Genomic DNA, 23,454 nt, shown 5'->3' with positions numbered 1-23,454 from the left:
CTCATGGAGAACAATCACTGAAACAACTATATGATGATATCAACAAGTTCCATCCCACCATCAGACTCACCATGGACTATTCCCCAGAATCAGTTGCATTCTTGGACACACGCATCTCTATCAAGGACGGTCACCTCAGCACCTCACTGTACCGCAAGCCCACAGACAATCTCACAATGCTCCACTTCTCCAGCTTCCACCCTAAACATGTTAAAGAAGCCATCCCCTATGGACAAGCCCTCCGTATACACAGGATTTGCTCAGATGAGGAGGATCGTGACAGACACCTCCAGACGCTGAATGATGCCCTCATAAGAACGGGATATGGCGCTCGACTCACAGATCGACAGTTCCGATGCGCCACAGCAAAAAACCGCACCGATCTCCTCAGAAGACAAACACGGCACACGGTGGACAGAGTACCCTTCGTCGTCCAGTACTTCCCCGGAGCGGAGAACCTACGACATCTTCTCCGGAGTCTTCAACATATCATTGATGAAGACGAACATCTCGCCAGGGCCGTCCCCACACCCCCACTTCTTGCTTTCAGACAACCACGCAACCTCAAACAGACCATTGTCCGCAGCAAACTACCCAGCCTTCAGGAGAACAGTGACCACAATATCTCACAACCCTGCCACAGCAACCTCTGCAAGACATGCCGGATCATTGACATGGATCATACCATCACACGTGAGAATACCATCCACCAGGTACATGGTAAATACACTTGCAACTTGGCCAACGTTGTCTACCTGATACGTTGCAAGAAAGGATGTCCCGAAGCATGGTACATTGGGGAGACCATGCAGACGCTACGATAACGGATGAATGAACATCACTCGACATTCACCAGGCAAGACTGTTCCCTTCTAGTTGGCAAACACTTCAGCGGTCACGGGCATTCAGCCTCTGACCTTCGGGTAAGCATTCTCCAAGGCAGCCTTCACGACACACGACAGCGCAGAGTCGCTGAGCAGAGACTGATAGCCAAGTTTAGCACACATGAGGACGGTCTCAACAAGGATCTTGGGTTCATGTCGCACTATCTGTAACCCCCGTGACTTGCCTGGGTTTGCAAAACCTCACTTACTGTACTGTCTGGCGACAATACACATCTCTTTAACCTGTGATCAGTGCTCCTTCCACTCACATTGTCGGCCACTTTAAGACTTGAACAGCAGGTTAGGTGTAAAGATTTGCATTCTAGTCAGTAATCTGTAAACTGTCTGTGCTTTATATGCTCTGTCTGAGGCCAGAACTCTCCATTCACCTGACGAAGGGGCTAATCCCGAAAGCTTGTGAGTTTACTATCAAATAAATCGGTTGGACTTAAACCTGGTGTTGTCAGAGTTTTTACTGTGTTTATCCCAGTCCAACGCCGGCATATCTGCATCATGACTACTATCGACACCGCAAACTGCCGGATCCAAGTGGAGAGGATATCCAAGAAGGCTGCGCCTATCGACACAGACATCAAGTTTTTACAGAGGTGCAAGAAAGCAGACAAGATACCAAAAGGATTACAGATCACGAACCAACTCAGGGCAACCTATAACACAGACTACGCTGAGAGACTTTGCCGTCGCACCTCTCTCACACTCCTCAACCACCTCATACACCAGCTTTACAGCAAACGCTGCACCCTGGAAACTTAAATGGAATACATTTTCTCAACTTGCGCTCAGGACGCAGACCAACTGCGAAACTCTGCCAAGCAGATGAAACAAAGAAACTACACCACCTACATGCACACCAAGAACAGGAAACTTGAAAAACTTGGCATCACCACCAGCAACAACCAAGCCTCTCCCGGCATCACACTAGAAAACAGCACTACCGCAGGGAGGTCCATTGTCACCTTGTCGAACTACACACTTCAACCAGATGAAATCGAAGTTCTCAGCCGAGGGCTCAATTTCTGCCCCACCACCAAAATGGACCCCATCAGTCTCGCAGCAGACACAGGGGAATTCATCAGGCGAATGAGGCTGCGGGAGTTCTTCCACAAACCCCAGGAGGCCAACAGCAAACACAATGAGACAGCCAATGAACTGGAACAACCTACAGAGAGGTCCACAGTGCAGCAACCTAAGAGGAAGGAGTCCAATTGGACTCCTCCGGAAGACCACTGCCCTTGACTGGACTTGTATGCCCAAACCATCAGGAGGTGCGTTAACACCAGATTCATCAGCCGCACTCACAAGACAGCCCCGAACATCACCCAAGCACAACGCAACGCCATCCACGCTCTCAAGACCAGCCGCAACATTGTCATCAAACCAGCAGACAGAGGAGGGGCCATCGTCATACTGAACAGAACGGATTACTGTAAAGAAGTGTACCAACAACTAAACAATGAGGAACACTACAGACAGTTACCCACAGATCCGACCAAAGAACACACTCGTCAACTCAACAATCTGCTCAAGACCTTTGATCCGGACCTTCAGAGCACCCACCGTGCTCTCATTCCACATACTTCCCTCGTTGGAGATCTCTACTGCCTTCCATAGATACACAAGGCAAACACACCCGGCCATCCCATCGTATCGGGCAATGGGACTCTGTGTGAGAACCTCTCCGGCTACGTTGAGGGCATCCTGAAACCCATTGTACAAAGAACCCACAGCTTTTGTCGCGACACTACAGACTTCCTACAGAAACTCAGCACCCATGGAGCAGTTGAACCAGGGACACTCCTCGTCACAATGGATGTCTCAGCTCCTCTACACCAACATCCCCCACAACGATGGCATTGCTGCGACTGCCTCAGTACTCAATGCCGACAACTGCCAGTTTCCAGATGCAATTTTACAACGCATCTGCTTTATCCTGGACCACAATGTCTTCACCTTCAACAACCAGTTTTTCATCCAGACACACAGAACAGCCATGGGGACCAAATTTGCACCACAATATGCCAACATCTTCATGCACAGGTTCGAACAGGACTTCGTCACTGCACAGAATCTTCAACCGATGCTACACACTAGATACATCGATGACATTTTCTTCCTTTGGCCTCATGGAGAACAATCACTGAAACAACTATATGATGATATCAACAAGTTCCATCCCACCATCAGACTCACCATGAAGTATTCCCCAGAATCAGTTGCATTCTTGGACACACGCATCTCCATCAAGGATGGTCACCTCAGCACCTCACTGTACCGCAAGCCCACAGACAATCTCACAATGCTCCACTTCTCCAGCTTCCACCCTAAACATGTTAAAGAAGCCATCCCCTATGGACAAGCCCTCCGTATACCCAGGATTTGCTCAGATGAGGAGGATCGTGACAGACACCTCCAGACCCTGAAAGATGCCCTCGTAAGAACGGGATATGGCGCTCGACTCACAGATCGACAGTTCCGATGCGCCACAGCAAAAAACCGCACCGATCTCCTCAGAAGACAAACACGGCACACGGTGGACAGAGTACCCTTCGTCGTCCAGTACTTCCCCGGAGCGGAGAACCTACGACATCTTCTCCGGAGTCTTCAACATATCATTGATGAAGACGAACATCTCGCCAGGGCCGTCCCCACACCCCCACTTCTTGCTTTCAGACAACCACACAACCTCAAACAGACCATTGTCCGCAGCAAACTACCCAGCCTTCAGGAGAACAGTGACCACAATATCTCACAACCCTGTCACAGCAACCTCTGCAAGACATGCCGGATCATCGACACGGATGACATCATCACACGTGAGAATACCATCCACCAGGTACACGGTACTCTTGCAATTCGGCCAACGTTGTCTACCTGATACGTTGCAAGAAAGGATGCCCCGAAGCATGGTACATTGGGGAGACCATGCAGACGCTACGACAATGGAAGAATGAACACCGCTCGACAATCACTAGGAAAGACTGTTCCTTTCCTGTTAGCGAACACTTCAGTGGTCACAGGCATTCAGCCTCTGACCTTCGGGTAAGCATTCTCCAAGGCGGCCTTCACGACACACGACAGCGCAGAGTCGCTGAGCAGAGACTGATAGCCAAGTTCCGCACACATGAGGACGGTCTCAACAGGGATCTTGGGTTCATGTCGCACTACCTGTAACCCCCGTGACTTGCCTGGGTTTGCAAAACCTCACTTACTGTACTGTCTGGCGACAATACACATCTCTTTAACCTGTGATCAGTGCTCCTTCCACTCACATTGTCGGCCACTTTAAGACTTGAACAGCAGGTTAGGTGTAAAGATTAGCATTCTAGTCAGTAATCTGTAAACTGTCTGTGCTTTATATGCTCTGTCTGAGGCCAGAACTCTCCATTCACCTGACGAAGGGACTAACCCCGAAAGCTTGTGAGTTTACTATCAAATAAATCGGTTGGACTTAAACCTGGTGTTGTCAGAATTTTTACTGTGTTTATCCCAGTCCAACGCCGGCATATCTACATCATGACTACTATCGACACCGCAAACTGCCGGATCCAAGTGGAGAGGATCTCCAAGAAGGCTGCACCTATCGACACAGACATCAAGTTTTTACAGAGGTGCAAGAAAGCAGACAAGATACCAAAAGGATTACAGATCACGAACCAACTCAGGGCAACCTATAACACAGACTACGCTGAGAGACTTTGCCGTCGCACCTCTCTCACACTCCTCAACCACCTCATACACCAGCTTCACAGCAAACGCTGCACCCTGGAAACTAAAATGGAATACATATTCTCAACTTGCGCTCAGGATGCAGACCAACTGCGAAACTCTGCCAAGCAGATGAAACAAAGAAACTACACCACCTACATGCACACCAAGAACAGGAAACTTGAAAAACTTGGCATCACCACCAGCAACAACCAAGCCTCTCCCGGCATCACACTAGAAAACAGCACTACCGCAGGGAAGTCCATTGTCACCTTGTCGGACTACACACTTCAACCAGATGAAATCGAAGTTCTCAGCCGAGGACTCAATTTCTGCCCCACCACCAAAATGGACCCCATCAGTCTCGCAGCAGACACAGGGGAATTCATCAGGCGAATGAGGCTGCGGGAGTTCTTCCACAAACCCCAGGAGGCCAACAGCAAACACAATGAGACAGCCAATGAACTGGAACAACCTACAGAGAGATCCACAGTGCAGCAACCTAAGAGGAAGGAGTCCAATTGGACTCCTCCGGAAGACCACTGCCCTTGACTGGACTTGTATGCCCAAACCATCAGGAGGTGCGTTAACACCAGATTCATCAGCCGCACTCACAAGACAGCCCCGAACATCACCCAAGCACAACGCAACGCCATCCACGCTCTCAAGACCAGCCGCAACATTGTCATCAAACCAGCAGACAGAGGAGGGGCCATCGTCATACTGAACAGAACGGATTACTGTAAAGAAGTGTACCAACAACTAAACAATGAGGAACACTACAGACAGTTACCCACAGATCCGACCAAAGAACACACTCGTCAACTCAACAATCTGCTCAAGACCTTTGATCCGGACCTTCAGAGCACCCACCGTGCTCTCATTCCACATACTTCTCTCGTTGGAGATCTCTACTGCCTTCCATAGATACACAAGGCAAACACACCCGGCCATCCCATCGTATCGGGCAATGGGACTCTGTGTGAGAACCTCTCCGGCTACGTTGAGGGCATCCTGAAACCCATTGTACAAAGAACCCACAGCTTTTGTCGCGACACTACGGACTTCCTACAGAAACTCAGCACCCATGGAGCAGTTGAACCAGGGACACTCCTCGTCACAATGGATGTCTCGGCTCCTCTACACCAACATCCCCCACAACGATGGCATTGCTGCGACTGCCTCAGTACTCAATGCCGACAACTGCCAGTTTCCAGATGCAATTTTACAACGCATCTGCTTTATCCTGGACCACAATGTCTTCACCTTCAACAACCAGTTTTTCATCCAGACACACAGAACAGCCATGGGGACCAAATTTGCACCACAATATGCCAACATCTTCATGCACAGGTTCGAATAGGACTTCTTCACTGCACAGAATCTTCAACCGATGCTACACACTAGATACATCGATGACATTTTCTTCCTTTGGCCTCATGGAGAACAATCACTGAAACAACTATATGATGATATCAACAAGTTCCACCCCACCATCAGACTCACCATGGACTATTCCCCAGAATCAATTGCATTCTTGGACACACGCATCTCCATCAAGGACGGTCACCTCAGCACCTCACTGTACCGCAAGCCCACAGACAATCTCACAATGCTCCACTTCTCCAGCTTCCACCCTAAACATGTTAAAGAAGCCATTCCCTATGGACAAGCCCTCCGTATACACAGGATTTGCTCAGATGAGGAGGATCATGACAGACACCTCCAGACCCTGAAAGATGCCCTCATAAGAACGGGATATGGCGCTCGACTCACAGATCGACAGTTCCGATGCGCCACAGCAAAAAACCGCACCGATCTCCTCAGAAGACAAACACGGCACACGGTGGACAGAGTACCCTTCGTCGTCCAGTACTTCCCCGGAGCGGAGAACCTACGACATCTTCTCCGGAGTCTTCAACATATCATTGATGAAGACGAACATCTCGCCAGGGCTGTCCCCACACCCCCACTTCTTGCTTTCAGACAACCACGCAACCTCAAACAGACCATTGTCCGCAGCAAACTACCCAGCCTTCAGGAGAACAGTGACCACAATACCACACAACCCTGCCACAGCAACCTCTGCAAGACATGCCGGATCATCGACATGGATACCATCATCACACGTGAGAATACCATCCACCAGGTACACGGTAAATACTCTTGCAACTCGGCCAACGTTGTCTACCTGATACGTTGCAAGAAAGGATGTCCCGAAGCATGGTACACTGGGGAGACCATGCAGACGCTACAACAATGGATGAATGAACACCGCTCGACAATCACCAGGCAAGACTGTTCCTTTCCTGTTAGCGAACACTTCAGTGGTCACAGGCATTCAGCCTCTGACCCTCGGGTAAGCATTCTCCAAGGCGGCCTTCACGACACACGACAGCGCAGAGTCGCTGAGCAGAGACTGATAGCCAAGTTTAGCACACATGAGGACGGTCTCAACAAGGATCTTGGGTTCATGTCGCACTATCTGTAACCCCCGTGACTTGCCTGGGTTTGCAAAACCTCACTTACTGTACTGTCTGGAGACAATACACATCTCTTTAACCTGTGATCAGTGCTCCTTCCACTCACATTGTCGGCCACTTTAAGACTTGAACAGCAGGTTAGGTGTAAAGATTTGCATTCTAGTCAGTAATCTGTAAACTGTCTGTGCTTTATATGCTCTGTCTGAGGCCAGAACTCTCCATTCACCTGACGAAGGGACTAACCCCGAAAGCTTGTGAGTCTATTATCAAATAAATCGGTTGGACTTAAACCTGGTGTTGTCAGACTTTTTACTGTGTTTGCCCCAGTCCAACGCCGGCATATCCACATCATAGCTGATAGAAGACAGAGGGTTGTGGTTGATTTGAAATATTCAACCTGGAGTTCAGTTACAAGTGGTGTACCTCAATGATCTGTTTTGGGGCTTCTGCTGTTTGTCATTTTTATAAATGACCTAGATGAGGGTATAGAAGGATGGATTAGTAAATTTGCTGACGACACCAAAGTTGGAGGTTATATAGACAGTGAGGATGGATGTTACAGTTTGCAGAGGCACATAGAGAAGCTGCAGAGCTGGGCCGAGAGGTAGCAGATGGAGTTTAATACGGAAAAGTGTGAGGTGATTCACTTTGGTAAGAGTAACAGGAGTACAGAATATAGGGCTAATGGAAGGACTCTTAGTAGTGTTGACGAGCAGAGATATCTCGGGGTGCATGTCCATAGCTCCCTGAAAGTTGGCACCCAGGTTGATCAGGTTGTTAAGAAGGCGTACGGTGTGTTAGCTTTTATTGGTAGAGGGATTGAATTTCGGAGCCGTGAGGTCATGTTACAACTGTACAAAACTCTGGTGCGGCCACACTTGGGGTATTGCGTACAGTTCTGGTCACCGCATTATAAGAAAGATGTGGAGGCATTGGAAAGGGTGCAGAGGAGGTTTACCAGGATGTTGCCTGGTATGGTGGGAAGGCCTTATGAGGAAAGGCTGAGGGACTTGAGGTTATTTTCATTGGTGACCTGATTGAGGCATACAAGATGATCAGTGGATTGGATAGGGTGGACAGTGAGAGCCTTTTTCCTTGGATGGTGATGGCTAACATGAGGGGACATAGATTTAAATTAATGGTGGTAATTATAGGATGGATGTCAGAGGTAGGTTCTTTACTCAGAGGGTGGTAAGAGCGTGGAATGCCCTGCCTGCAGCAGTTGTGGACTTGCCAACTTTAAGGGCATTCAGATGGTCAGTGGATAGGCATATGGATAACATTGGAATAGTTTAGGTTAGAGGGTCATTAGATTGGTTCCACTGGTTGGCACAACATCGAGGGCCGAAGGGCCTGTACTGCGCTGTAATGTTCTATGTTCTATAATGTTCTGACTAGAGCTGTAGCCTCACCAAAGTTCTATACAACTCCAACATGACTTCCCTGCTTTTGTAATCTACGCTTCGATTGATAAAAGCAAGTGTCCCACATGCCTTTTTCACCACCCAACTAGCATGCCCTTCCACCTTCAGAGATCTATGGACAAACACATCAGCCTATTGCTATCCTGCAGCAAAGTCGTTCAGATTTTCTTTAAAAATATTTTTTTCTCAAAATTGAGTAGTTTATATATATGAATAATAGAGACATTATGATGTCAAAGGAGACTGTTAATTTTGAAGAAAAAAGTTAAACTCCTCGTTATTAACTGCGAGTTACACCACAAGGTGCCACATTTTAAATGAAAACTTTCACTGTTCTAAAGTTAAACAGAGCAAGTACTACTAACAACACTATGGCTAGCATTTCCTTCCATTGACATCTGATCAAGCAATCCTCTCACTCTCCTTGAGCACCTATTGTTCGTGGACACCACGGACTTTCCTGCAGTCTGACTTCATAATTCCAACCTAGAAATATTCCGAGAATAGAATGTTAAGGATGATGAGGTACTGCCAACTCTCAGAAGCTGACTGCAATTTATTGCTTACTTGAGCATGGATTGACAGTGTGCAGGAGCTTCTGTCTGCCCTTGGAAGGAAGTGCCGCCCATGAGAGCTGTCAACCAATCTGATTGGCTGACAGCTCTCTAACTTATCCAGGCACAGCAGTGCAGTGGCCAGGAGAAGTACTGAAGTGCTCTGCCTGGACCAAGTCCCAGGACTGTGTTCAGTAGAGGTCCTGAGAGTCCCGAGTGCCCTGGGAGATCTGAAGGGGTGGGGGTGAATGTGGCATCGGGGATAGCCTGTTGGGTGGGGAGCTTTTGTCTTTATAGAGTAGACAATGAAACTAAGCAGGAACCTGTGACATCACCGTCAAATCATGTGATTGATTCTGAAAGTTATCATCCAGCCACTTAAATATATAACACTGTGGTAATGTCAGAAATGCAGCTGCCATTTGATCCACAGCAAGCTCCCACAAACCAGGTAATGACCAGATTAATCCTTTTTAGTGAGATTGATTGAGGGATAAATTTTGATCCATGTGGGAGCAGATTCAGTCATAACTTTCAATAGAGTATTGGATAAATACTTGCAAAGGAAATAATTATGAGACCGTGGGGAAAGTGAAAGGAAATTCAACTCATAGGATAACTCTTCCAAAGAGTTGCTCTGACACAATGGGCCAAATTATTTAGACACACCATTGAGGTATTTTCTAACCATTTGAGAGGGCAGATGGAGCTTCAGTTTAACATTGTATCTGAATGTTGGCACCTGTAGTTCCACAGCGCTGGAGCATGGACCTGGTTTTCCTAATTACCTAATTAGTGAAAAAGAGAGCAGAATCTTCTCAAAAAATATAGTAAATTGTACTCAGAGGTTTTAACTCATCCCTATTAATTTTCAGCTTAATGGTGTAATTGCATTGTGATCTCTGCATCTTAAGTAGGTCTCTATCTGCTATAAATGGGAGCCCCATCCATCATTAATATTATTCTGTTCTGAGGAACAGTGGGTTGTGGAGGGCTGCTTTAATTTCAGGATTTTAATTCCCACCCAACAGTTTCCTGTCCAATGGGTGATTGTGGAAGTCAAGGTTTCAGGCTTTGAATAAGACATCTTAAGAAGCTCTTTGAAGAGATTTTAAAATTTATGTGCACCATAGGTTATTAACCAAACTAAAATATTTGATTCCATTTTGTAGGAAAACTTTGAAATTTTACTGGAAAATGGCAAAGTGAAGGTTAATATTCTGGGAAAAGTCCTAACGTCTAAAAGCTCTTTCAATGATGGTGCCAGCCACTATGTATCAATCCAGAGGGGAGGAGATGGGTATGTTTCTTACAACTGTTTTCTTCATGTTTTATCAATTGCGAGTCTGTCTCTTTTTGTAGAGCACAGCATAGGGGGAGATGATGGCTTAGTCATAGTGGCACTAGAACAGTAATTCAGAGGCTCAAGGGATGTGGCAGCTGGTGGAATTTAAATTCAACTAATAAAATCTGGAATTGAAACTTAGTCTCAGTAATGATGACTATGAAGCTATCATCAGTTATTAGAAAAACGCATCTGGTTCACTATGGTGAAAGGCAATCTGTCAACCTTACATGATCCGGCCTACATGTGACTCCAGATCACAACCAGACTCTTAAGCCCACCTCTGAAATGATCTCACAGGCCATTCAGCTCTTAGGCAATTCGAAATGGGCAAGGAGGAGGAGAAAGTGGGTTCCCGGACCTGTGCCCTTTGTTTGAACAGAGGGGAGTACGATAGGATGAGAGAGGAATTGGGGAATGTTGATTGGGGGAGTGCGTTGGAAGGTAGATCTGCTGAGAAACAGTGGAGGATCTTTAAGGAAATCTTTCTTGGTGCTCAGCAGAAATTTATTCCGATGGTTAAAAAGGATCGTAGGAGGAGAGATAATCAGCCGTGGACAACGAAGGAGGTGAAGGAGAGTATTAAATTAAAAGCAGATGTGTTTAGAGTAGCTAAGAGTAGTGGGCGAGAAGAGGATTGGGAGAGGTTTAAATATCAACAAAGAATGACAAAGAAGTTGATAAAGAAGGGTAGGATAAACTATGAAGCTGGGCTAGCGCTAAACATAAAAAAGGATAGTATGAGTTTTTATAAATATACAAAAAGGAAGAGGCTGACTAGGGTGAACATTGGACCCTTAGAGGATGAGAGGGGGGACTTAGTGGTGGGGGTTGGGGAAATGGCTGAGGCCCTGAATAACTTTTTTGTTTCGGTCTTCACGGAGGAGGACGTGAATGGTTTGCCGGGTGTTAGCGATGGAAAGATGGTAGGAGTGGAGGGCCTGAATGACATTATTGTTACTAGAGAGGCAGTGCTCGACAGACTGGAGGGGCTGATTGTGGACAAGTCCCCAGGACCGGATGGAATGCATCCAAGGGTTCTGAAAGAAATGGCGGAGGTGATAGTGGATGCCTTGATGATTATTTTCCAAACCTCGCTGGATTCCAGTGAAGTGCCCGGAAGAATGGAAAACGGCTAATGTTATGCCGTTGTTTAAGAAGGGTGGCAGGCAAAAGGCAGGGAATTATAGGCCGGTTAGTTTAACGTCTGTTGTAGGTAAAATGTTAGTATCCATGATCAAGGAGAAAATAGCGAGGCATCTTGAGCAGAATTGTTTGATAGAGCAGACGCAGCACGGTTTCGTTAAGGGGAAGTCGTGTCTGACGAATTTATTGGAGTTCTATGAGGATGTGTCTAGGACGGTGGACAGAGGAGAGCCGGTGGATGTGGTGTTTCTTGATTTTCAGAAGGCGTTTGATAAGGTGCCGCACAAGAGGTTATTACAGAAGGTTAGGGGACATGGAGTTGGGGGTAGGGTGTTAGCGTGGATAGGGGATTGGCTGTCAAATAGGAGGCAGAGAGTGGGGGTCAATGGGTGCTATTCGGATTGGCGGTTGGTGACTAGTGGAGTGCCCCAGGGATCGGTGCTAGGGCCTCAGCTATTTACCGTTTATATAGATGATCTGGAGGAGGGAACCGAGTGTATGGTGTCGAAATTTGCTGATGACACCAAGATTGGTGGAACGGCAAATTGTGCGGAGGGTGTGGAAAGTCTGCAGAAGGATCTAGATAAGCTGGGCGAATGGGCCAGGAACTGGCAAATGGAATTTCATGTTAGCAAGTGTGAAGTTGTCCACTTTGGTAGGAATGATGGTAGGAAGGACTATTACTTACATGGCGAAAAACTGCAGCATGCAATGGTGCAGAGGGACCTCGGGGTCCTTGTGCATGAGTCGCAAAAACCCAGCCTGCAGGTGCAGCAGGTGGTCAGGAAGGCGAATGGGATGCTGGCCTTCATAGCGAGGGGGATTGAATATAAAAGTGGGGAGGTCTTGCTGCAACTGTACAGGGCACTGGTGAGGCCGCAGCTGGAGTACTGTGTGCAGTTTTGGTCGCCGCACTTACGCAAGGATATTTTGGCCTTGGAGGGAGTGCAGAGGAGGTTCACTAGGTTGATACCGGAGTTGAGGGGGTTGAACTATGAGGAGAGGCTGAATAAACTAGCCTTGTACTCGTTAGAGTTTAGAAGAATGAGGGGAGATCTCATTGAGACATATAAGATGATGAATGGGATGGATAGGATAGAGGTGGAGAGACTCTTCCCGCTCAGAAAGGACAGTAGGACTAGAGGGCACAGCCTCAAGATAAAGCGGGGGGGGGGTGGTTTAGAACAGAGTTGAGGAGGAACTTCTTCACTCAAAGGGTGGTGAATCTCTGGAATTCTCTGCCCGTTGAAGTGGTGGAGGCTGCCTCGCTAAATATATTTAAGACACAGGTTGATAGGTTTTTGATAGGCAAGGGGATTAAGGGTTATGGGGAGAAAGCGGGAAAGTGGAACTGAGCCACGACAGATCAGCCATGATCTTATTGAATGGCGGGGCAGGCTCGAAGGGCTAGATGGCCTACTCCTGCTCCTATTTCTTATGTTCTTATGTTCTTATGAAACAAAAGAATAAGTAAGGGTAGACTCGTAGACCATAATCTACACCCACACAACACACAGGAGATACATTTCCCGGCGGAGAAATACTCCCCATACGTTGTTTTCAAAACATATTATTCAATTTTAGATTGCATAACAGCTGAGAATTAGAAATCATTTGGTTAGGATTCAGTTGGCGTATTGGACCCTATTCTGGGCACCATACTGCAGGAAGAATAGCCATCATCATAGATATTAAGGCCCTGGAAATTGGAGAGGAGATTAACTAGAATGATACCAGGTATGAAGGACTTCACTTATGTGGAGAGATTGAAGAAGCCAGAATTGCTCTCCTTAGAGCAGAGAACCTGAAGGGGAAGTTTCAAGAAGGTGTTCAAAATCATAAAGGATTTTGGTGGGGTGAACCAGTCAAATTGCTTAGAGTTAAAATCGGGCCCACTGTTTCCAATGGCAGAAGGGTGAGTAACCAGAGGATACAGATTGAAAACAATTCCAATGGAGCCTGAAGAGAGATAAGAGGAAAGTTTTTATACAGTGAATTGTGTAATGATCTGAAATGCGCTGTCTGAAAGGATGATAGAAGCAGATTGAGTCGTAATTTCAAAAGGGAATCGGGTCAGATAAAATATTTGCAGTGTTATGCAGAATTATCGGATAAGATATTGGGTCAGATGATCAAAACTTGGTCACAGAAGTAGATCTGAAGAGCACTTGGAGGAGAAAAATAAGTTAGAGGTGAAGAGATGTAGCAGGAGAATTCTAGAGCTTAAAGTTTAGGCAACTGAATGCACCAATGGTAGAACAATTAAAATTGGTTAAAATAGATTTAAAAATATAAATTGTTATTTATAAATTTATGATTTGTAAGTACGTTCCTAATTGCAATGATGTATAATTGTTTGTCTGATGTGCTCTAATCTGAGTTATTGTTACCATGTTTAATAGTTGAGGTGAATATAATAGATGCATGTGAGTGGAAGCTATGAGAGGGAGAAAGAAATAAAGGATATGCTGATAATGACATGTAGGGGAAAGGAAGAAACTCAAACATGTTTGGCTGTAGGCCTGACCTGTACATTCTATATAATGTCCTTGTAGAAATAAATATTGATCATCGCTTTTATGTTCTTCTGCTGTTCTGTATTTACAACTTTGTTTTGTTTTAGATCAAATTCCAAAGTCTATCTGAATATAGATGATTCAGAAAAACAAACAACAGAATTACAATCAGCCCAGCCTGCTCCAAAAACCTTGATATACCTGGGTGGAGACAAAGATAGGAGAAACTTTGATGGTTGCATCAGTAATGTCTTATTACAAAGGTAAATTATTCTCTCCATCTCTCCCTCTCTCTCAATCAACTACTTGACAAAGGACAAATGTAACTCATTTCAACTAACACTGAGAAATGTTAGTTCACTAGGAAATTGTTGCGGTGAATAGCATTAATTGGGTAACTAGATAAATACATGACAGAGAAAGGATATGTTGAAATAGTTAGATGAACTAGAGTAGGGATGATTTTTGTAGACCATAAACATAGACCAGTATGGCCTGTTTCTGTGCAGTTAATTCTATGTAATTGAGTGTTGACTGGTACAAAGTATCTATGATAATACTCTTCAAATCTGGTTGACATTGAGGACAGTAATGCTGGAAAATGTGGACAGAGTACTGCATTAATAATCAAATGTTCTTAACAAAATTATGGTCACTTCATCTAGTGTCACTATCCCACCTATTGTTACGAACAAGCAGGAATATGATGGGTCAAGTGACCTTTTTGCTCTGTAACCATTTTGTGATTCCTCTTCCCAAGCAGCTGAACATAAATGTTTGTCTTAACTCTGGTTTGCACTTTGTTTCCTTTGCAGGACTTAGTTTCAGCACAAGCTCTCAACCCATTAATCTTGAAAACCATTTCAAAATTAAACATTAAAATGCATAATAGCCATCAAAGAACCCAGTATTTTGTACACTTACGGAACTGCCCACCAAATTCCCTGGCTGTCTTTTGTTTGGAAATGTGATTGGAGGAGTAGTGCCAGCTGATTTTTTTTTTTAATTTGTTCTTGAGGTCTGTGAGACACTGGCAAGCTCACATTTATTGTAGGATAGTGTTTTCATGAGCTGTTATTTATTCCTGGAAGTGGGCATGCTTTCAGGGCCAATACTTGTTGCTCTTAATACAACTCCAGTCAGCCAAATCATTTCAGAGCAACCACATTGCTGTGGGTCTGGAGTTATATGTAGACCAGGCTGGGTAAATCAGCCGATAACCTTTTAACTTGAAGGCAACAGTGCTATCAATGGAGATGACTCTTACCACAGAATATGATCATTTTATACTTCTGTCATTATGTTTATGCTCAGATGAGACAATCTTGGGGTGTAGTGATAAAAATGACCCTGACACATAAGAACATAAGAAATAGGAGCAGGAGTAGGCCATCTAGCCCTTCGAGCCTGCCCCGCCATTCAATAAGATCATGGCTGATCTGAAGTGGATCAGTTCCATTTTCCTGCTTTCTCCCCATAACCCTTAATTCCCTTGTCTGTCAAAAACCTACCTACCAGTGACTTAAATATATTTAGCGAGGCAGCCTCCACCACTTCAACGGGCAGAGAATTCCAGAGATTCACCACCCTTTGAGTGAAGAAGTTCCTCCTCAACTCCGATCTAAACTGCACCCCCCCCTTATCTTGAGGTTGTGCCCTCTAGTCCTGCTATCCTTTCTAAGCGGGAAGAATCTCTCTACCTCTACTCTATCCATCCCTTTCATTATCTTATACATCTCTATAAGATTCCCCCCTCATCCTTCTAAACTCCAATGAGTTCAGACCAAGTCTAGTTAGTCTCTCTTCATAGTCCAACCCCCTCATCTCCGGTTTCAGCCTAGTGAACCTCCTCTGCACTCCCTCCAAGGCCAAAATATCCTTGCGCAAGTGCGGCGACCAAAACTGCACACAGTACTCCAGCTGCGGCCTCACCAGTACCCTGTACAGTTGCAGCAAGACCTCCCTGCTTTTATATTCTATCCCCCTCGCTATAAAGGCCAACATTCCATTTGCCGCCTTGATCACCTGCTGCACCTGCAGACTGGGTTTTTGCGACTCATGCATAAGGACCCCCAGGTCCCTCTGCACCGTAGCATGCTGCAGCTTTTCACCCTTTAAATAGTAATCCCTCCTACTATTATTTCTGCCAAAGTGGATGACCTCACACTTGCTAACATTATACTCCATCTGCCAGGTCCTCGCCCACTCGCTCAGCCTATCCAGATCTCTCTGCAGACTTTCCACACACTCCACGCAATTCGCTTTACCACTCATCTTCGTGTCATCAGCAAATTTCGTCACCCTACACTCAGCCCCCTCCTCCAGATCATCTATATAAATGGTAAGTAGCTGAGGCCCCAGCACCGATCCCTGCGGGCACTCCACTAGTTACCAACCGCCAATCAGAATAGCACCCATTGATACCAACTCTCTGCTTCCTATTCGACAGCCAATCCTCTATCCTTGCTAACACCTTACCCCCAACTCCACGCCCCCTAACCTTCTGTAGCAACCTTTTACGAGGCACCTTATCAAACGCCTTTTGAAAATCGAGAAACACCACATCCACCGGTTCCCTTCTGTCTACCACACTAGTCACATCCTCATAGAAATCCAATAAATTCATCAAACACGACTTCCCCTTAACGAATCCGTGCTGCGTCTGCTCTATCAAACCATTCCTTTCTAGGTGCCTCACTATTTCTTCTTTGATGACGGATTCAAGCATTTTTCCAACTGCAGATGTTAAATTAACCGGCCAATAATTCCCTGCCTTTTGTCTGCTACCTTTTTTAAACAGTGGCGTAACATTAGCCGTTTTCCAATCTTCCGGCACTTCCCCGGAATCCATTGAATTTTGGTAAATAATCACTAAGGCATCCACTATCACCTCTGCCATTTCCTTCAGAACCCTGGGATGCATTCCATCCGGTCCTGGGGACTTGTCCACCTTCAGTCCCATTAGTCTATCAGGCACTACCTCAGCCATTTCCTCATCTCCCACCACTAAATCCCCCCTCTCATCCTCTAAGGGTCCAACATTCACTCTAGCCAGCCTCCTCTTCTTTATATATTTGTAAAAACTCATAGAACATAGAACATTACAGCGCAGTACAGGCCCTTCGGCCCTCGATGTTGCGCCGACCAGTGGAACCAATCTAATGACCCTCTAACCTGAACTATTCCAATGTTATCCATATGCCTATCCACTGACCATTTGAACGCCCTTAAAGTTGGCGAGTCCACAACTGCTGCAGGCAGGGCATTCCACACCCTTACTACCCTCTGAGTAAAGAACCTACCTCTGACATCCGTCCTATAATTAACACCCCTTAATTTAAAGCTATGTCCCCTTGTGTTAGCCATCACCATCCGAGGAAAAAGGCTCTCACTGTCCACCCTATCCAATCCTTTGATCATCTTTATGCCTCAATCAGGTCACCTCGTAATCTTCTTCTCTCCAATGAAAATAACCTCAAGTCCCTCAGCCTTTCCTCATAAGGCCTTCCCACCATACCAGGCAACATCCTGGTAAACCTCCTCTGCACCCTTTCCAATGCCTCCACATCTTTCTTATAATGCGGCGACCAGAACTGTACACAATACTCCAAGTGCGGCCGCACCAGAGTTTTGTACAGTTGTAACATGACCCCACGGCTCCGAAATTCAATCCCTCTACCAATAAAAGCTAACACACCGTACGCCTTCTTAACAACCTTATCAACCTGGGTGCCAACTTTCAGGGATCTATGCACATGTACACCGAGATCTCTCTGCTCGTCAACACTACTAAGAGTCCTTCCATTAGCCCTATATTCTGTACTCCTGTTACTCTTACCAAAGTGAATCACCTCACACTTTTCCGTATTAAACTCCATTTGCCACCTCTCGGCCCAGCTCTGCAGCTTATCTATGTCCCTCTGCAAACTGTAACATCCATCCTCACTGTCTACAACTCCTCCAACTTTGGTGTCGTCAGCAAATTTACTAATCCATCCTTCTACACCCTCATCTAGGTCATTTATAAAAATGACAAACAGCAGTGGCCCCAAAACAGATCGTTGAGGTACACCACTTGTAACTGAACTCCAGGTTGAATATTTCCCATCAACCACCACCCTCTGTCTTCTATCAGCTAGCCAATTCCTGATCCAAACTGCTAAATCACCCTCAATCCCATGCATCTGCATTTTCTGCAATAGCCTACCATGGGGAACCTTATCAAATGCTTTGCTAAAATCCATATACACCACGTCAACTGCCTTACCCTTATCCACCTCTTTGGTCACCTTTTCAAAAAACTCAATAAGATTTGTGAGGCACGACCTACCCTTCACAAAACCATGTTTACTATCCCTAATCAATTTATTTCCCTCTAGATGATTATAAATCCTATCCCTTATAATTCTTTCCAAAACTTTGCCCACAACAGAAGTAAGGCTCACTGGTCTATAATTCCCAGGATGGTCTCTACTCCCCTTCTTGAATAAGGGGACAACATTTGCTATCCTCCAGTCTTCCATCACTATACCTGAAGCCAATGACGACATTTTATATTGAGTGCTCGTTTAGCTTCGTAGTCTATCCTTCCTTTCTTTATCAACTTCTGAGTCATTCTTTGTTGATTTTTAAACCTTTCCCAATCTTCTAATCACCCACTACTTTTAGCCACTCTGAATGCATCAGCTTTTAATTTAGAACATAGAACACTACAGCGCAGAACAGGCCCTTCGGCCCACGATGTTGTGCCGACCAGTTAAAAAACAATGACCCACTAATCTAAACCAATCCCTTTTCGTCCATAAACCTATCCACGGATCTCTTAAACGCCCCCAAACTAGGCGCATTTACAACTGCAGCAGGCAGGGCATTCCAATCCCTCACCACCCTCTGGGTAAAGAACCTACCCCTGACATCCGTCCTATAACTATCCCCCCTTAATTTAAAGCCATGTCCCCTCGTGCTAGCTTTCTCCATCCGAGGAAAAAGGCTATCACTATCCACCCTATCTAAACCTCTAATCATCTTATATGTTTCAATAAGATCCCCTCTTAGCCGCCTTCTTTCTAGCGAAAACAACCCCAAATCCCTCAGTCTCTCCTCATAGGACCTCCCCTCCATACCAGGCAACATCCTGGTAAACCTCCTCTGCACCCTCTCCAAAGCCTCCACATCCTTCCTGTAATGTGGGGACCAGAACTGCAAACAGTACTCCAAGTGCGGCCGCACCAGAGTTGTGTACAGTTGCAACATGATGCTGCGACTCCTAAATTCAATCCCTCTACCAATAAACACCAAGACACCATATGCCTTCTTAACAACCTTATCTACTTGATCCCCAACTTTCAGGGATCCATGTACACATACACCTTGATCCCTCTGTTCATCCACACTATTCAAAGTCCTCCTGTTAGCCCTATACTCGACACATCTGTTATTCCTACCAAAGTGAATTACCTCACACTTCTCCGCATTAAACTCCATCCGCCACCTCTCAGCCCAGCTCTGCAACCTGTCTAAGTCTCCCTACAAACTATGACACCCTTCCTCACAATCTACCACACCTCCGACTTTAGTGTCATCAGCAAATTTACTAATCCACCCAACTATACCCTCATCCAGATCATTAATAAAAATTACAAACAGCAGTGGCCCCAAAACAGATCCCTGAGGCACACCACTCGTAACCGAACTCCATGACGAATATTTACCGTCAACCATCACCCTCTGTCTCCTATCTGCTAGCCAATTCCTGATCCAATTTCCTAGATTACCCTCAATCCCATACATCTGCATTTTCTGCAGAAGCCTACCATGGTGAACCTTATCAAACGCCTTACTAAAATCCATATATACCACGTCAACTGCCTTACCCCCATCCACCTCTTTGGTCACTTTCTCAAAAAACTCAATAAGGTTAGTAAGGTACGACCTACCCGCTACAAAACCACGCTGACTATCTCCAATCAATTCATTACTCTCCAAATAACTATAAATCCTATCCCTAATAATTTTTTCTAAAACCTTGCCCACAACAGAAGTAAGACTCACCGGTCTATAATTCCCGGGGAAGTCTCTGTTCCCCTTCTTAAACAACGGGACAACATTCGCTATCCTCCAATCTTCCGGTACTATACCAGAGACCAACGACGACCTGAAGATCAGAGCCAGAGGCTCTGCAATCACCTCTCTTGCCTCCCAGAGAATCCTAGGGTAAATCCCATCCGGACCAGTGGACTTATCTATTTTCAAACCCTCAAGAATATCCAGCACATCCCCCTTATCAACTGCAATACTGTCTATTTTACACCCCTGTAACTCAGTGTCCTCCTCAGCTATATTCATGTCCCCCTGCGTGAACACCGAAGAGAAATATTGGTTCAATGCCTCTCCAATCTCTTCCGGTTCCACACACAACTTCCCTCTGCTGTCTGTAACTGGCCCTAATCTTGCTCTAACCAACCTTCTGTTCTTGACATACCTATAGAACGCCTTAGGATTCTCCTTAATCCTATCAGCCAAAGTCTTCTCATGTCCTCTTTTAGCCCTAATTTAATACTCTCCTTTACTTCCTTCGATAACCAGGGCTGGTTATCCCTTCTCCTACATTCCTTCTTTACCCTCGGGATGAACAAGGTTTGTTTGCATTAGAAAGTATGTATATTTCAACTTACATACACATTAATGTATCGTTCTGGTTTACCCAAAGAATCCATTGAAAGATGGGACATTAGTAATGGTATTTTCTGGAATACACTGATCAGATTGCTGTGCTAAACAAATGATTTAGGGCTGGAAAGATCTGATCTCCATTCTCTCCCTTTAGAGATCACCGCTTCCTGGCAGTTGAAAATTTGGCACATTCTACTCAGGATGCTGGAGTATTTCTGGACATTTGTCCCCAACAGAGAGCCCCAGAAATGCTCATGCTAAAAGAAGGCAGAAAATGGAATGGCCAAGAGTCAGTAAAGGTGAATAAGGTATGAAAACTTTTTTGGTATTTACAGCAGCCTGAGTAAAATAATAATAAATGTATGTTGATGAAATGTTGTCTTTGTCGCAGAATGGAAAAAATCCTGATCATTCAATAAAACAAAATGCCCGTCAAGAATCAAAAGGGTGTCAGTTATCATGGCAACCAAAAGCAATCACTGGTGCCTATCAATTTGGAGATTCACCGGATAGCAGATTGGAGTATGACTTTATTCCTGAATCATTTAAAGAGAGGTAAAATGAATTATTATTTTAGTACTTGTATTTAATTAGAAATCTATTAATATTAATGTTTAAATAACAGTTGTCACATTTCCAATGTTACATACTACCTGAGCACTTCAAGTATTTAAAAGAAAGTATGTCATGTATTGTGTGGCTTGGTGGTTGTGTTGGAAAAAAAACCCCAGCTGACTCTCACTGAGCAATACAACAAAAGGCACACCAATATACTTTAAATGAGACATTTTCATCTTTCAGATCAAAGTTCTCCATTGACATACGAACAGTTGCATCAGAAGGAACCATCTTTTATGTAGCAGATAAGTCGGGGAAATCTTACATGACCCTTTATGTTTCAAGAGGCCGCTTCTTCTTTTCCTTTGCTGTTGACGGAAAGCAACTGAAAATTAAGAGCAAAGCTAAGCATAATGATGGACAGTGGCATACAGTAAGTAAAGTGTTCTAACCACAATAAGATCTTAATTGCCGAATGAACTAAATCCCAGAGGGAACATTGGTTTACAGGCCATACCCTTTTCTTTGTATTCAGAAAATGAGAAGGAAATGCAGAAATCCAGAAATACTTCTGGAAAATTTTAAAAGTAATCAAAAGTAAAAGGTTTATTAATTGGGAGAAAAGGAAACTTAAGCACACAAGATTACAGTCACACAGTTGAATGTAGTCTTACAAAACATTCGCCCAGGAAGACTCTTCTTGATCAGATTCACAAGTAAGCATTTCCTAGGCAAGACTACCTCATAGAGGGGAAAGTGATGGCCTAGTGGTATTATCTCTAGACTATTAAGCCAGAAATTCAGCAAATGTTCTGGGAACCTGAATTCAGTAAAAATATCTGGAAGTAAGAATCCAGTGAAGACCATGAAACCATTGTTGATGGTCAGAAAAACCTGTCTGGTTCATTAATGTCCCTGGCCATATATGACTCTAAAACCACAGTAATATGGTTGACTCTCAACTGCCATTGGCAACTATGGATGAGCAATAAATTTTGGCCAACCAGCCCATGTCCACAAATGAATAAATAAAGATGTTTAAAGACGAAAAAAATCCAGTAACATTATCCAAGGCTAAGCTGCTGTGCCTTCAACAAGGACCCCTCAAACTCACTTCCACTTTGCTGTGGAAATCCAAGAAAACTTCAGAAACAAGACTGCTTTTTGCAGCCCAAGACTTTTATGGCTTGACTGGATGACTGATTCAAACTGCACATCTTCTCCCAGCTGCTTCCAACAGGTCTTCCTCATACCGCCAACCCCTCAACCTCATCCCTTCAACACCTCTTCTTCAATATCATTTCTCCATTTCATCTACAATTTCATTGTCCTCAGATCTTCTTGGAATTCAACTTTTCCAAACCTCCACTTTTGGGTCAAATAAAATTCTTTAACCTTCCCTTGATAAATTATGAAACCTTTGCAAGCTGTAGAAGCCAATTACTTCCCTTTGGAATTTAACAGCCAAAAGTAAACAGGTCCCTAAGTATCTTTGAATGCAAATTCCTATAGCTAGCCTATTTAAAACAAAGAACAAAGAAAATTACAGCACAGGAGCAGGCCCTTTGGCCCTCCAAGCCTGCATCAACCATACTGCCCAACTGAACTAAAACCCCCTATCCTTCAGGGGACCATATCTTTCTATTCCCATCCTATTCGTGTATTTGTCAAGACGCCCCTTAAAAACTCACTATTGTATTTGCTTCCACTACTTCCCCAGCAGCAAGTTCCAGGCACCCTCTGTGTAAAAAACTTGCCTCGTACATCTCCTTTAAACCTTGCCCCTCGCATCTTAAACGTAATATTCAAAATCAAATCCTCACATTTACATATAAACCACTTGACCAGGAAAGTCTCATTACAAATACATGCATCTAGGATCTTTAACTCTTTTTCTCTCAATGTAAGTAAATAATTTTCATTGCACACATACACAAATACAACCTTCCTTATAAAATAACAGAAAGGGCAGATTTTCCCATCCCGTCCACCACAGGAATAGTAGCAGGCAGGAGTTGTCCATTGACTCCAGGTGGGATTTTCTGGTTTTGGGGCAAATGCGGATGGAAAATCCCACCCAATATTCCCAAAAAATATATTTCAAAAACATTCATTCTCACAAATGAAAAGCAGTAAATATACTATT

The 23,454-nt window shown here is 44.8% G+C and overlaps 1 protein-coding gene across 1 annotated transcript in view; it reads left to right on the top strand.

The window, feature by feature from the left end:
• lama3 (laminin, alpha 3) overlaps window positions 1–23,454 on the top strand; it is a 462,187-nt gene that overhangs the window by 396,016 nt on the left and 42,717 nt on the right. The window contains exons 67-71 of the mRNA XM_080194758.1: window positions 10,244–10,371; window positions 14,186–14,341; window positions 20,905–21,049; window positions 21,142–21,305; window positions 21,552–21,741. Of these exons, the coding sequence (XP_080050884.1) occupies window positions 10,244–10,371; window positions 14,186–14,341; window positions 20,905–21,049; window positions 21,142–21,305; window positions 21,552–21,741 (783 nt within the window). The remainder of the gene's footprint in view (window positions 1–10,243; window positions 10,372–14,185; window positions 14,342–20,904; window positions 21,050–21,141; window positions 21,306–21,551; window positions 21,742–23,454) is intronic.

Source organism: Carcharhinus amblyrhynchos, chromosome 8, assembly GCF_965287045.1.
Source record: "Carcharhinus amblyrhynchos chromosome 8, sCarAmb.v2.hapA, whole genome shotgun sequence".
Classification (NCBI taxonomy): Eukaryota; Metazoa; Chordata; class Chondrichthyes; order Carcharhiniformes; family Carcharhinidae; genus Carcharhinus; species Carcharhinus amblyrhynchos.
This window is presented reverse-complemented; position numbering and strand designations above follow the sequence as displayed.